At 38.3% G+C, this 16,659-nt stretch overlaps 1 protein-coding gene across 4 annotated transcripts in view; it reads right to left on the reverse strand.

Moving 5' to 3' along the window:
• The window catches only part of DSCAM (DS cell adhesion molecule), a 738,508-nt gene that overhangs the window by 607,594 nt on the left and 114,255 nt on the right, over positions 1–16,659 (reverse strand). For all 4 annotated transcript variants that reach the window (XM_059063980.2, XM_067035143.1, XM_067035144.1 and 1 more), the window contains exon 2: positions 4,962–5,279. In XM_059063980.2, coding sequence (XP_058919963.2) covers positions 4,962–5,279 — 318 coding nt within the window. The remainder of the gene's footprint in view (positions 1–4,961; positions 5,280–16,659) is intronic.

Below are 16,659 nucleotides of genomic sequence, written 5' to 3' on the forward strand. Positions count from 1 at the left end.
GCCATATTGCATTGGCAACATGCAACCTCCAGTACAATGTTGAATAGAAGTGGTGAAAGCACACATCTTTGCAGTCTTCATATTTGGGGGAAAGCACTTAATCATTCACCACTAAGTATGATGTTAGCTGTAGTAGGATATTTTTAATTTTTTTAAATCAAATTTCTCTTCTACTCCTAGTTTTCTGTGAGGTTTTTTTTTTTTTTTTTTTTTTTTTTTACGCGGGCCTCTCACTGTTGTGGCCTCTCCCATTGCAGAGCACAGGCTCCGGACACGCAGGCTCAGTGGCCATGGCTCACGGGCCCAGCCGCTCCGCGGCATGTGGGATCCTCCCAGACCGGGGCACGAACCCGTGTCCCCTGCATCGGCAGGCGGACTCTCAACCACTGCGCCACCAGGGAAGCCCCTGTGAGTTTTTATTATAATAGGATGTTGTATTTTGTCAATGATTTTCTGCACCTATTGAAATGATCACATGGTTTTTAATACATTAATGTGGTGAACTGCCTTGATTAATTTTCAAATGTGAAACCTACCTTGCATTCTGGAGATAAGTTATTTTTATATGTTGTTGGATTCAATTTGTTGAATTTGTTTAGAACTTTTACACATATATTCATGAGAAATATTCGCCTTTTTTTGTTTTAGTATCGTGGTAATGCTGATCTCCTAAAACAACTTGGGAAGTAGTCTTTCCTCTTCAACTTTCTGGGAGAATTTGTGTAGAATTTTTATTATTTCTTCCTCAGATATTTGGTAGAATAAAGAGTGTTTCCATTTGAACCTGCAATTTCATTGTAGGAAATTTTTCTATTACAAATTCAAATTCCTTAATAGATATGGAGCTATTCAGCCATTTCTTCTTGAATGAGTTTTGGCATTTTGTTTCTTTCAAAGACTTTCTCATTTTATCTAAGTTATTTGATTTATTGACATCCCCATGTTCTTAATATTCTAATTTAAATATCTGTATAATTTTGACTACTATAGAATACTGATGATTATACATATATATTGCTTATATCTGTAGAATAGTAATGTAACCTCTCTCATTCTTGACATTGATAATCTGTCTTCTCGCTTATCTTCCTCTTCAGTCTGGCCAGTTTACCAATTTTATTGATGTTTTTCAAAGAAACAACTTTTGGCTTCAGAGATTTCCACTCTAATCTTTATTATTTCCTTTTTGCTTATATTGGTTTTAATTTGCTCTTTTTTCTGGAGTTAAGACCACTTGAGATCTCTATTTGAGACCAGTTTTCATTCCCAATGTCAGTTTTTAGAACTATAAGTTTCTCCCCCTAAGCATTGCTTTAGTGGCATTCTCAAAATTATTAGATGTTGTACTTTCATTTTTATTCAGCTCAAAATACTTTCTCATTTACCTTCTGTTTTTTCTTTGACACAGATTATTTAGAAGTGTGTTATTTGGGATCCAAATATTTGAGGATTTCCCAGAGATCTTATTGTTAGTGATTCTAATTTAATTCAATTGTAGTCAAAGAACATACATTATATGACTTACTTTTTTAAAATTCATCCGACACTTGTTTCATTCATAATATGATTTATTTTAGTAAATATCTGTGTTTTCTTGAAGAGAATATGTATTGTGCTATCACTGGATGGAATGTTCTGTATTTGAATGTCAATTGGGTCAAGGTGATTAACAATGCCGTTCAAGTATTCTTTATTCTTGCTCGTTTTCTGTCTATTTCTGGCAGTTATTAAGAGAGGGGTATTGAAATCTCTAACTATAAATTTTGATTTGTCTGTTTCTTCTTGCAGTTCTATCAGCTTTTACTTCATGTATTTTAAAGTTCTCTTATAGGTGCATAAAATTTATAATAGTCATACCCTCTTAATTAATTGAACTTTTTTTTACAAAATGACCTTCTTTAGCCCTTGTAATATTCTTTGCTCCGAAATATACTTTGTTTAATATTGACATAGTCACTCCAGCTTTCTTCTGATATTTTCTTTTAATTAGACTGATTAGACTGATGATTTGATTTTTGTCTGTGTGCTGTTGTTGTTTCAGATAAAAGGGTAAATTTTGTCTCTGCTACTCGATCTTGGCCATAAGCAGAAGCCCCCAGTCAAATGTTATTAAGCACAGTTCACTAAGGAGGAAACAATCACTAGAAATGTTTTGACTTGACCAAGGTCACATAGCCGATTACCGTTTGCTAGGTAGAAATACGGCATGGGCAGGGCAGTACTGCTTCAAGGGATCCATGTGCATTTCACTCCTTAGAACAGAAAAGGCAAGAAAGTATTTTATGTGAAGGAGAACTAGGATTGCTGGTTAAGGAGACAAGACGGATGAACCTTCCCTGTTTTGTTGACAGTCAGACCCAAGTCAAAGTCACTGAAAACTGTTACGCATAAGAATCGCCTGTACTTAACAAAAGGAGAGATGATGAAGCCATTTACCTAATGGATTATTCCAGGAAAATTCCAATGCCAATCTAGAGGCACACAGACATTTCAGATGACCCGATACACAGGAGGATACCCCTGAGTCAGTGCTCATTCTACTTAAACCTGCACTACAGCCATCATTGGGTACCATACACATCCCTCACCTGTCCTTCTGAACAGCCATCCAGTTTTGTACCAGCATCTCTACATAAAAATGATGAAACCAGATTTTCCAGCATCCAGTAAATAATCTAAAAGACTACTACAACTATAATGTGTTCATATTAAGAAGTAAAATTAAATGAGAAAGGTAATTTCATTGGGGCAACATGACTATCCATCTTGTAAGTTCAAACTGATGGAGCAATCAGGTGTATGATGGGCCTTAGATGTCAAGAATAACAGCACACAGACAGAAATCACATAACTCAGTGTAAGGGGGGGTAGTAGCATAGATGCCAGACAAGATGATGGAACTTCCATCCCTTTAAAACCTACCTGGTCATGAAAAGACAATCAATTCGATGACAGATTTAGAAAACAGCAGTTAAAACAGAAGTAAGCATTTAATTTTTTTATCTGACAGGAAACCCAAGAGAGAAATAGCATATTAATACAGCCAAGTATAGCTGTTTGAAGTTCCAGGTTTTACTATAAGTGGTACTTTGTAGTTTATAAAGATGTTTTTATGACACACCATTAAACCTGTCAGCCTGCCAGGAAAAAAGGCATTCGCGACGTCTCCCTGTTTGTCAGGTTTAGAAGTTCCTATACAAATTTCATTTGCTTCATTTTAATTATTCGGGGTATCAACTTTTCATATCTCTTGATTAAAGGCAACCTTTTTCTTCCTTTCTTAAATGCATTTTTGTGCATGTCTTGAAATTCGTGAGCATGTCATGGAGATCAAAATATAGCTGGGAAATGACTAGCTAGCAAAATGAGTCACAGTCTCATGTTTGATTGCTTACATCAAAGAGATCACATGCAGGAATTCAGAAACATTTCCTATTTTGCTCGTGTTGTGATGTCTTCAAACGGCACCTCTACACTTGCTGCAGAAATTATTACAAAGTTCCCCCAGCTACCTGGTGTATACGTCAATAATCAAAGTCACATTCTCTTTTCCTAGTCATTCCATTATGTCACTTTACCATAGGATCTGAAAGCCTAGGCTTAAAAAAATCATAAAGACACTGTTTTCTAACTGGTGTCTGACTGTGTGTATGTTTTGGGGGGCTTTATTAAATCTACAGAATGACACAGTATGTCCTGTATGTACAACTTTTGGCGTCTGTGAACCTCAGGCTGTATTCCTGGTTCGGCTGTTATCAATGGCATTTAAAGTACAGTATGATGTTACAAGGAACATAACCAATCCAGGGTTATTTATTGACAACGGTCCAGCAACATGTGACACAGTCGAAGATGTTAAAAGAGCCCTTTTTATTTCACAAGGAATAGAAGAATATTAGACTGATGCTATTTTACTGACGAGAAACATCGATGCTATGGTTTATTCCAGTTAAATTCCTTGTCCTCTGTTCCCCCTCTGTCTTCCTCACTCCCCACGCTGCCTGCCTCTGGGACAGAGTGGGGTGGGGAGGAGTGAAGAAGGAGACAGGAAACAAACACAATGAGCTGGACACCCTGAAAGTTTCAGTCACTGTATCAATTAGTCAAAAGACAGTAAGTCTGGGTTATAGGTTAGACCTTACTAACTTGATATCACTAATTTCAAGTTTTAGTTCCAGCAACATAAGGCACTCCAAACTCCAGCCAAAAGATGCTCTGACATCTCAAAGCAGCCATCAGTATCACACTGAACGGATTTGCATTGGCTTTTCATTGATTCTCAGCTGATGGTTGTTTCTCTCTCCCCAATTTTTTACAATATACTCAGCAAATGTCATGGTGCCTGGGACAGAGGTCAACTCTCCCATTATAAACTTTGACCCAACTTTATTGGTCCCTTGTCTGACTCCCTCCTAAGGACTATGTCCATGAGGCCATATACCAGGCCTTTTTACCCGTCTACTCCCTGCACCTGGCACAGTGTCTGAATCAAAATGGAAGCTCAAGGAATATTTGTTGAGTGACAACATTAAAACCGACCCAAGAATTGTACCGCAAACTTAATGTTAGTGTCACAGAAGGATTTTCCCCATTTCCACAGTGTTTAGTGATTTACAGAAATAGAGTTGCAAAGGTTTACAAATGCATTGAATGCTTTTTTGACATGTCTTGTTCAAATTGCAAAAATGCTGAGTAAAAGGAGAAACACCTCAGTCAGCAAAAAGCTAGAGGTGATATTTGCAGGCATCTGCATGTTTGTTTCCCTGAGGAAGAGAACCACTAATTTCAACTTTTCGTTCCAAAAATGTAAGGCACTCTGACACCTTAAAGCAGCCATTAGAAGAGTGAAGTAAGGATAAGATTTTCATTGGTTCTCAGCTGGTGGCATTTGAATATTTGTCATTGCCCACCCGGACCCCCAGCAGGCATAGAATGGACAAAGGTTGAGGAGCCGTACTCACCAGCCTTGATGTGGACATCCTGACTTCGAATTTTCCCTGAAGGATTTTCAGCTGTGCAATAGTAAGTATTATCATGGATTAAGGTACTAAAGCTTGAAGGAGGGAAGGGGAAAATTTGGAGAGTGCCGTTGGGGTGGACGTGGCGGATCCCGGGGACATCGTAGATCTCCTCGCCCGTTGCTAGGTACCATCTGAGAGACACAGGAGGGATGCCTGCAGCAGGGCAGGGCACCAGGGTCCCCGTGGTGCTCGCAAACACTACCTCTTGCAGAGATGCATTGACAAAGTAGAGGCTGGAGTGAAGGTCCTCACTGAAAACTGCAAGAAGACAACACAAGAATATGTCAGTAAAGTGAAGTGAACTTGTCCTTCGATCAACTGGCATCAAGAGGTTATTTTGAGAAACAGACACGGGGCTCAACTAAAACCAAATCATTCGTAATTGCTCAGCCTACTGTGGACACGGAGGCACCATCTTCATAGTTTGTACACGAGTTACGTTATCCTGGGTCTTAAACTTTAAATAGATTGCTCCTCAGCTCTACGTCCCGTGCCCTGTTCTGTCTCCATGGTACTGAACACTATTGGAATTTCCATTGGGTTTTGTACTCATTTATTGTCTGTCTCCCCTTCTAGAATGGAAGGCCCATGAGAACAATGTTGCCATTTGCTCACGCTATTACCTGGGGCACAGAGCGGAACACCTGTGGCGGCTTAAGAAGAAGAAGCCACATGACTGAATAACTAGATCCGGTTGCTAGCATCAAATTGCTCTCGCTGAAAGGTACATTGAGAGCTAACTTTGAATGAAATTAGTCACAAATTTTAAAATTTAAATTGAAGATCATATGTACAGCATTTTAAAAAGGACAGTTGGTTTTCTGAAAATCAAATCCAATCAACAATGCATTTTTTTTTGAAAGTATGTTGCAATGATAAAGAGAACTTTAACAAAGTATCATTCAATTCCACCAGCCTATGGCAGATTCTGTTTCGATTTTTCTCTTCTGGCCCATCCGCCTACATGCCTATATAATTATACTATGTCATAATGTGTGCACATGAAACATGCAGTTTTTACAGACTCTGTTTCATACTCATAACATTGTTTCATACACATAATGCCATGTTTCACAGACTTCGTAAGTACAGCTGACCTTGAACTACACTGGTTTGAACTGCGTGGGCCCACTTATACTCAGATTGTTGTCAATAGGAAATACTACCGTATTACACCACCTGCAGCTGGTTGGATCTTCAGATGCAGAGGAACTACGGATACAGACGGCAGACGATAAGTTATAGGCATCTGCACAATTTATATAATGTGGTTTTCTAAACTAGTTCCCTGACCTGGGCTACTTGTTTCTACTTTAATTACCACAAATGAAGTGTCTGCAAACGTTTTCATGCATTTATTGACCGCTCACATTGCACTCATTTACAGTTGTAGAGTGTCCTTTACATGAAGCAAAGAAACTCAGTTTCTGGAATCCAAATATTCAACAAAAGATGTATAAATGCTGTGAAGACCTACCTCTTAGACACTGGTGTTTATATATGGCTTTCTAAGAACAAATGCATACCAGGTCACATAATCACACGAGAGTAAAGAAGCCCTAGACATTTGGAATTAGTCTCACTGGGCAGAGACGAGAGTAACAATTACTGAGTGCCCAAGCCATGTTATGAGGCAATGTTATGAGACTCGAAGTGTTATTTCATTTACTCCTATGCACAGCCGTCCTGCCAGGTGAGCCCAGGCTCTGCTGCAGAGAGGATGGGGTGGCGACTCAGAGGGGCGTCACTGGAGCAAGGAGTCAGGGTAGGGGGTTGCAGGGCCAGGATTCAGTCTCGCTGATGGAGATTTTATTTCATTGCATGGCTGCCATTATTGTATGAAGCCACATCGTGGGGAAGCTGTGTTCATGAGACTTGCCCTACTCCAGATAGCTTACTTGGAGATCCACCTGCCTTCTCCTGGTCTCTGTCACTAGCGGTGACCACGAGTTTGCCCACGGCCCAGGCTGCCTATCTCTGAGCTGGCAGCAGCGTGAACTCCATTGGTCAAACAATGGCAGAGAAAAATACGCTTTGTAAAAGCGACAGATTTACTCAAAGAGAAGACAGGCAGGGGTATTCATCAAGTAGTAACTGTTTGATGGTTTTCTCCCCCAACCATAACTAAAGTCTTTAGCCACGCTCCGTAAATCAGACTATGGAAAGTACTGCTAACTGAGAAATTGGTTCAGACCAGAAGCAGAGTTAATAGTTAAACGTTGTAGCTTTCAGCTCAAATAAAAATGCTGATAGTAGCACTGTGGTTTTGAGCTTTTCAGGAAACTGACATCACCCCAAACATATTGCTAGGAACAAGGTAACTGTCACTCTTGAGGCTAATTAATTCCACCTCAATTCTTTTTGGCCCTCCCCACCTTACTCTTCTGTCAACTGAATTGTAGGTGACTCAAACTAAGGAAAATTGAGTCGTATTTGAATGTATTCTCTTGTGTCCTAAAAGTGGCCTTGTTAAGAATAGCAGTCTTTGAAAATGTGAATGTATGTAAGAAATATTTCTTAATTAAATATATAGTTTTCTATTGTCAACCAGATTATAAGAGCCAGCCTATGAAATTATTTAAATGACTGTGTGAAAAATGCAAAACAAATGTTTAATCCTAGTAGTTAAAGAGATAAGTGACCTATGGGGGGTTACTGTCATTTCTCCTTTCCATTTTTTAGACATTTCACATTAGTCTTTCTATTTCACCACCTTCACCATGTCACCACTTTCACCGTTTCACCACATTCACCATTTCACCACCAGTCTTTCTAAACCTACCACTGGGTTTAATAGAATAACATAAACTCACTTTCTAAGATACACATCATATGGTCACAGGCAAAAGAAAACCCAAACTATATTCCAACAGCTTTTATTTCTTCCATCTAAGGGACCATCCATCTGCTTAAATAATAGTACTTGTTTTTATGGAGTGCTGAATGAACTTTAAATACAGTAACATTTGCTCCCTCCAGTGAGGGCATGGGCAATCGTAGTGTGAATCGTGAGTGTGTGTGTGTGTGTGTGTGTGTGTGTGTGTCAAAGTTCCTCAAAAATAACTGCAGTTTATTAACTGAAAGCCAACCAAAATGCCTGGCAGAATCTTGTTGTGAGACTCAAGGTATAAAATCCTGGCATACAAACACTAAGGGCACAAAAGGAAGGGGCTTTGGAGAATTGTTTCTTCGTTTGCAGATTTCTCCATATTTTTTTATCGTTATAACAGATGGTATAACCAAGCCTCCCGTGACAAACATAAAGGAGAATGTTACACTAAAAAGAAAAATAAGTCAATATTGCTTTCTTTAAAATCCACATATGGCAAAGTGAAAAGAAGAAACGTGGGAGAAACTTTGCAGGAAGCAATGAAACAATCAGTTATTCACGTGACAGTATTTATTGAGCACCTGTTACGTACCAGGCCTTGGGCAAGGTCACAGTTACATACATTTGCAGGAGTCATGCTACTGCGTTTAAGGAATTTTGGGTCTAGAGGGTACCATGGTCATGTAATGAGATCAGCAATAATTATATATTTTGCTGAGTGCTGTGACAGAGTGATCAACAAAGTGCTACAGATGCATAAATGATAGAGAAACTAACCCAAGCTGGGGAAGATAAGGGTAGATTCCCAAAGGAGAGGGAAAAGCAGATTCTAGGCAGAGGCATTAACATAGTAGGACACTGAGTTGTCATAGGCAGGAGAGAAGTGAGAGGACACTGGATACCAGGAACTTGAGGGCAGAACCAACAGTGACACGGATTTGGGACAGGAAGCTTGAGGTTCTTTATACTCATTTATTCTGTACATACATATTCAGCACCTAGTAAGTATCTGGCGCTTGCTAAGGCCTTGGGACACGCTAAGGACCGAGGCTTGGAGGGTGATCCTGGGAGCTTCTATTTCAGAAGCTTATTATAAAGTCTAGATCATGAGGGGTGTCAGATCTCAAGCTAAGAAGCATGTGCTTAATTCTGAAGACGGTAGGACAGCAGGGAGCCCCATTCCCAGGCATACACACAAGCGAAGTGAATGCATATATCCATGCAAAACTGGTACACAAATGTTCAAAGCAGTGTTATTTATACTAGACAAGTGTGGAAACAACTCAAGTGACCATCAACTGAAGAATGGATAAACAAAAGCTGGTATATCCATGCAATGGAATTCTACTCAGCAATAGAGATAAATGAAATACTAATATGTGTTACAGACATGGACAACTCTTGATAACATTATGCTCAGTGAACAGAGTGAGTCACAAAAGAGCACGTACTGTGTGATTATATGCACATGAAATGTCCAGTACAGGGAACTCTATAGAGACAGAAAGTAGATGAGTGGTTTACTTAGGGGTGGAGGTGAGGGGCTGGGGAGAAGGGTGACAGCTAAAGGATGCAGTGTGTCTTTCTGAAGTTATTACAGTGGTCTAAAATTAGCAGTGGTGAAGGTTGTGCATATCTTTGAATTTACCAACACAAAAAACCACTGAGCTGTACAAACAGATGAATGTTATTGTATGTAAATTATATCTCAATAAAACTGTTTAAAAAGTCGGGAGCCAATGAAAGCTTTGACACAGAAGAAGCAATTTTCCAGATTGTCGTTTTGCAAAGTGAACGCTGGGTGGGGGTGGGGATGAAAACTGGAGGCAGGAGGTCTGGCTGGGCCGCTGTGGGTGGCCCAGGCCCTCGGGGGCTTTGGTACTGTGAAGGGAGGAGAGAGCCTAACTCTACAGGTGTGTCTGATACGGTCCCGCCAGAAAGTGTGGGCAGGGCATGGAAGTAACGAGAGCGACGGAGGATAAGGAACAAGTCGATATGATCCAAATTTAATAGCTTGCATGCCTGGTTGCATAGTTACACTATGAACGCAGGTGGAGAACATACAAGGCAGAGCCAGCTGGGTGAAGGAAACGACAGTGCCAGTTTTACTGAAGTTAAGGGGGCACTGCCTTGGGGCTACCCACTAGCCAGCTGGGAACCAGAGTGCAAGATCTCAGACAGAGATTCCACAGTCAGGGAAGCTGAAGCCCGTCACGGGGTGAGATACATCAAGGAGACGGTGAAGCACAAGAAGAGACAAAAACAATGGAGATGGGTCCTCAGGGATAGTTAATACATAGAAGGTGAGCAAAGGACATTTGACCATATGGACTTGCACCCAAAATATATAGTGAACTCCTACAGGTCAATAAGAAAAACATAATCTAATTAAAAATGGGCAAAAGGCTTAGATGGTCCCTTCACAAAGGCCAATATATAAATGGCCAACAAGCACATGAAAAAAAAAAAAAAAAAAAAAAAAAAAACTCAATGTCACTAGTCATCAGGGAAATGCAAATTAAATGCACAAGGAGTTACCACTACACAACAATGACTAAAATGGAAAAGGCAGACTATATTGAGTGTCCCAAGGATGTGAGGCAACATGAAACACATACACTGCAAGCGGGAATGTAAATTGATAAGGTCATTATGGAAAACTGTTCCTCAGTAACTACTACAGCTAAACCTATGCCCATCCTACGACTCAACAATTCGATTCATAGGTATTTATCCAACAGAAATGCATGCGTATGCTCATAAATATTACACACTGGAATATTCACAGCATTACTATTTGTGAGTCCCAAACTGGAAACCACTCACAATAGCCATCAGTAGTAAAAAATGGATAAATATATTGTTATATATTTGCACATCAAATCCTTATATAAAAATAAGAATGAACAATCTACAATTACAAACAAAATTATGATGAAACCACAATCATAAAGTTGAAGGAAAGTAAACAGACGTAACAAGAGTGCATACATTATTATTCCATTTAAATCAAGCATAAAATAGGAAAAAACTAATCTATGATGTTAAGAGTCAGGATACTAGTTATTCATGGGGTGGACACAGAGACTAGAAATGGCATGAGGTGGCATCCAGGCTGCTGTCTGTGTTCATTTTCTTGACCTGGGTGCTGGGTACACTGATGTGTTCAGATGATGAAAATTTCATTTAGCTGTACTCTGTGAAATGCACACTTCTCTGTATGCATTCTATGCTTGACTTAAAACATTAAATATTTTAAAGAAATGGGAAAAGAGAGAAACATCATGAAGATAAAGAAGATGTTATGAGATAAGTAGCCAAAATCTTAGAGAAAATGATGTCTTAGAAACAAAAGGACAGCATTTTGAAATGTCAACCAGCAGTTTTCAACTGTGTCAATTGCTTCACAGAGATCAGAAAACATGAAAATGAAAACAGACCATTAGGTTTGCAAATTGAGTATATCTATTTTGGATGAAAATACCATTTAGGATCAAAATAATTTTATTGATTTCATAGGAATCTGTGAGTGTATATACTTAGTAAAATGAACTGCTTCTATAAAGCTCTTCCCAAATGAAAAGGAATATACCTAAGCCTCAGGTAAACATTACCTAGAAAGCATAACACTTAGCTGATTCTGAGACTTCAAAACGTTTTCACATTTGAATAAATGCTTTGAAATTTAGTGTCATCTTGATCAGACAATCTGAAAGCAGATAAATGGATGGTCTCATAATGACTTGGAAAGCATTCCAAACGTCTATGAAATAATTCCAAGTTAGGTTATAAAAATATGCTCATATGTTACAGCAATTGTGCATTTAACTCTAATATATTTCAGTCATTCCATCTATTCCCCAGCACTAAAGCAACAACACAACTGTCCAAATAAGAATTGGATAAAACTTCATAATGACATAGAACTTAAAACTATGAAATTCTGTCTTTGTCCATGATAAAACAAAATGAAACAAAACAGGAAGTGGATTTACCCTCTTCTATGTAAACATTCAGGCAATACAAAACAGTAAGCTGTAAAAGAAGGGAACAAATGAGATGGGGCCCACTAGCATCCAGCTTAATGCCTGGAGAAAATTCACAAATCATCCCAAAAGGAGAAACCTAAGTAGAATTTGGTGGAATTTCTGAGTTGAAGCTTGGGGAGGCCAAAGACACTGGATTTACAAAGCAAAGAGATGGAAGTTGCGTGGAGAGGGAACTCCAACAATCTGAAGAAGTTTCCCTTTGGTGAGTCTTTAGCTGTGGACAGATATTTACAGGTGTGTGAGGAAACTACTGATGCTGCAAAGAAACACCAGAAAGGAGCAGCTGGAAAATCCCTGAAGCTCACATAGGGGAGGGACTAGTTCATGTTCCATCCAGAGAGGAAAGAACTAATATATGGGGTACCAGATAGAGTACTCAGAAGTGTATGACCACTACCGTGGGGGCCAAATTAACCATAACAAAGTTTAAAAGGGATCCCAGTATGGATTTCAGAAGGAATTAAATTGATTTCAAGTAGCTTAACTGCACAACCAACAAAAATTTCAATGCTGGTTAATGAAAAGAAACAAAATCCAATAATCAATAATATAAAGTTTACAATATCTGACATCCAAAAAAAAAAAAAAACTGGAGACAAGCAGGAAAATACGACCTATTATCAGAAGTAAATGTATTCAATGGAAGCAGACACAGAAATGACAGGTGATAGAATTAGCAGGCATGGACATTAAAATAGCTATTATAAATATTCTCCCAATATCATCAAGATGGTAAGGGGAAGCAAGGGAATATTGATGAGAGAAATGGAGACTATAAAAATAGCCAAAAATGAAACTTCTTGAGATGAAAAATACACTATATGAAATGAAACACAGGCAAATGGAATTAACAGCAGATTATACCTTGCAGAAGAAAATATCAATAAACCAGAAAGCAGAGCAATAGAAACTACACAAATTGAAAGACAAAGAAAAAAGGCTTAAAGACAGGAAACATAAAATCAGTGAGATGTGAGACAATATCGTGTGGCCTAATATATGTATAATTGGAATTCCACAAGGGAGGAGGTCAGACAGAATTTTTTTAAAAGAATTAATATCTAACATTTTCAAAATTTAAGGAATGCCAGAACCCCAAATACCCCATAAATTCAATGAACACCAAAGAGAAGAAACACAAAGAAAATCACACCATGACACATCACAATTCAATTGCTGAAAACTAGTAAAAAAAGAGAAGAATATTAAATGCAGCCATTTAAAAAAAAATACACATAGCATGCGGAGAAACAAAGGTAAGAATGATGCCAGACTTATCAGAAACAATGCAAGCCAAAAGACAGTGAAGAGAAAGAAAATTTAAAGTATTATTTAAAAAGAAAAAAACTTCCAATCTAAAATTCTATGCCCAGTCCCCCCCAAAAACTATAAATGAAGGCAAAATAAAAATGACTTTTCAGACATCCAAATACTAAGAGAATTCATTGACAATGGATCAGCAGTACAAGGAATGTTAATGGAAGTCCTTCAGGCAAAAGGAAAATGTTACCAGATGGACATTTTTGACTTCTCAAAAATAATGAAGACTGACAAAAATGGTAAATATATGGGTAAATATACAAAACACATTTCTTCATTTTAAAAAAATAATCAAAAAACAATTTACTGTTTAAAGCAAAATTGATAATAATGTATTTTGGAGTATAACATATATATAGAGATAAAATGAATGACAATATTAGCGTGAAGGCAGGTGGGAGGAGGAGAATGACAATCTACTGTCTTAAGTTTCTTCTACTATACATCGTGTTGTAATATTATTTGAAAGTAGGCCATGTTAGTTTAAAGATTTATATTGTAAACCCTAAAGCAAACACTTAAAAAACAAACCAAAACTTAGATATTAAACCATTCATGTAGATAAAATTGATCATTAAAAAATTCCATTAATACAAAAGGAGATAAGAAAAAAAAACAGAGTGGATGAAATAAATAGGAAGCATTATCAAGATGGTAGGTTTAAACCTAACCAAATTGATGTTCACATTAAATATAAATGGCCTAAACACTCCAATTGAAAGGTCGAAAATGTCAGATTGATGAAAAATCAAGATTTAATAATATGTAATCCAGGAGAAACCCATTTTAAATACAAAAAAAACAAGTAGATTAAAATTAAAGGGATAGAAAAATATATCATGCTAACACCACTCCAAAGAAAACTGGAGTGGTGGGCTTCCCTGGTGGCGCAGTGGTTGAAAATCCGCCTGCAGATGCAGGGGACACAGGTTCGTGCCCTGGTTCGGGAAGGTCCCACATGCCGCGGAGCGGCTGGGCCCGTGAGCCATGGCCACTGAGCCTGCGCGTCCGGAGCCTGTGCTCCGCAACGGGAGAGGCCACAACAGTGAGAGGCCCGCGTACCACAAAAAAAAAAAAAAAAAAGAAAACTGAGTGGCTACACTAATATCAAAGTAGATTTCAGGATACAGAATGTTACTAAGACAGTTATTTTCTAATGATAAAGTGATCAATTCAAGAATACATGACAGGGCTTCCCTGGTGGCGCAGTGGTTGGGATTCTGCCTGCTAATGCAGGGAACACGGGTCCGTGCCCCGGTCCGGAAAGATCCCACGTGCCACGGGGCGGCTGGGCCCATGAGCCGTGGCCGCTGAGCCTGCGCGTCCGGAGCCTGTGCTCCGCAACGGGAGAGGCCACAGCAGTGAGAGGCCTGCGTACCACAAAAAAAAAAAAAAAAAAAAAAGAATCCATGACAATCCTAAATGTTTATGTATCTAATAAAAACTTCAAAGTACATAAAGCAACTCTGCTAGAATTGGAGGGAGGAATATTAAATCCAGAAGGAAAATTGAGAACTGGGTTTCCTTCTTTTTTAGTGTTGATTGCCATTGGGTTGATATATCAATGTTCTTTGTTGAGATTTTATCTGCTTTCTTGTATATTTTGATGTTAAAAAATTGTGCATAGAAAAAATTCAATCTTACCTCATACTGATGGTTTGCTAGGGTCCAGCCAGGCCAGCCTCCTCAGTGCCTTGGGAAACCCTCTCCCACCTCAGATCTAGCACAGATACTGAATGCCTTGCTGGAATACTTCACCATCCTTCACCCAATTCATTAAGACTCATGCCTTGTCCCTCAGCTTAAACGCCGTTTCCTTAGGGATTTATCCCTGATCTTCTACCTCCCAGACTGGACCTCATATGCCCTACCTGTCACCTTCTTGCTTCATTCATTCATAGTCTCAGCTTAGTTGTTTAGTGTGTGTCTCCAACACTGTTGAAATCTACAAGAGGGGCACTGCATATAGAGGATGCAACCTTATTCTTTTGTATTTAGTGAACAGACTAGTACACAATAGAAGCCCTCAAATTTTGATTGAATGAATAAATAAATCTTTTAAAAAATTATGGTTTTCATACCACATATAGCTATAACATTCCTTTTAAGGAAAAATAATCTGTATTTCAGATGCATCATCTATTTTAATTTAAATTCCATTATAAAGATGTTAAGGGACAACAAGAATTAGTGGTTGAAAAAAGAATTTCTTGGATATTATAAGAAGAATACATTTATGAGACTTTAGCTACTCTGTGTAAGAATGTTCTTTTTATCCAATATGTGTGCTGATTTTTCAACAAGGAAGAAAAAAAGCTCAATTTTGCTATGTGTTTTACAAATCTGTGCAGGAAAAAAAAATAGGAAAAATGTCAATATTTTACCCATAAAATGTCTAAGTATTGTTTCCAAATATCCTCCTAGAGATTTATTTCCATGTATGTCTAGGGAATTCATTTTAGAGATGAAGTCTCACTGTCCCTGCGGATGGATGAAAGTCACCCTCGGTACATTGCCGGTGGTTACGTGTATAGTTTCAGGGAAGAATACAGCCTCTGTAATGAACAATATGTGTGTAGTTTGCTACATTCCAGCACTTACATTTGAAGCTCAAAGATTTCAAAAGGCACGAAAGTGGCTAGTGATTTGAAAGAAGCAGAAGATTCTCTGGGATTTATGATCACAAGCAGCAAAGCACATGAATAAACCAAAATGATGTAAAAAAACTCCTTAGGATCGGGGAGCACAGAAACGTGGGAACAAAAATAGAACAAACTAATGAAGAATGAGGGATAAGCGCAGATTCACACAAGGAATTATGAATTAAGAAAATCATCAGAAAAAGAGAGTGGGAAATGGAGCTGACATCATAATAATGTCAAGAGAATTGCTTCCTGCAGATTAAAAGGCTTGGAGAGAGGGGAAAAATTACAAAAAGAGAATGTCCAAAAACACAGCAATATGAACTAGAAACACAATAACAAAGCAACAATACCATCAGACTGTTAATGGGAGGGAAAGATTGAAATTCACTGAAGCCTAATGAGTCACCTATCCTATGATTAAAGAACAAAATAAACTGGGAGTTTGGGATTGACATATACACACTACTATATTTAAAAGAAATAACCAACAAGGACCTACTGTCTAGCACAGGGAACTCTGCTCAATATTCTGTGACAACCTAAATGGGAAAAGAATTTGAAAAAGAACAGCTACATGTATATGTATAAGTGAATCACTTTGCTCTACACCTGAAACTAACACAACATTGTTAACTAACTATACTCCAATATAAAATAAAAATTTAAAAAAGAAAAAATTTAAAAGAAAATTAAAAAGAAAAAAATATTTTTAAAGAACAAAATGAATTAAAAGCAGAGACCACAGGGCTTCCCTGGTGGCGTGGCGGTTTAGAGCCCGCCTGCCGATGCAGGGG

This window comes from Kogia breviceps, chromosome 5 (genome assembly GCF_026419965.1).
Source record: "Kogia breviceps isolate mKogBre1 chromosome 5, mKogBre1 haplotype 1, whole genome shotgun sequence".
Classification (NCBI taxonomy): Eukaryota; Metazoa; Chordata; class Mammalia; order Artiodactyla; family Physeteridae; genus Kogia; species Kogia breviceps.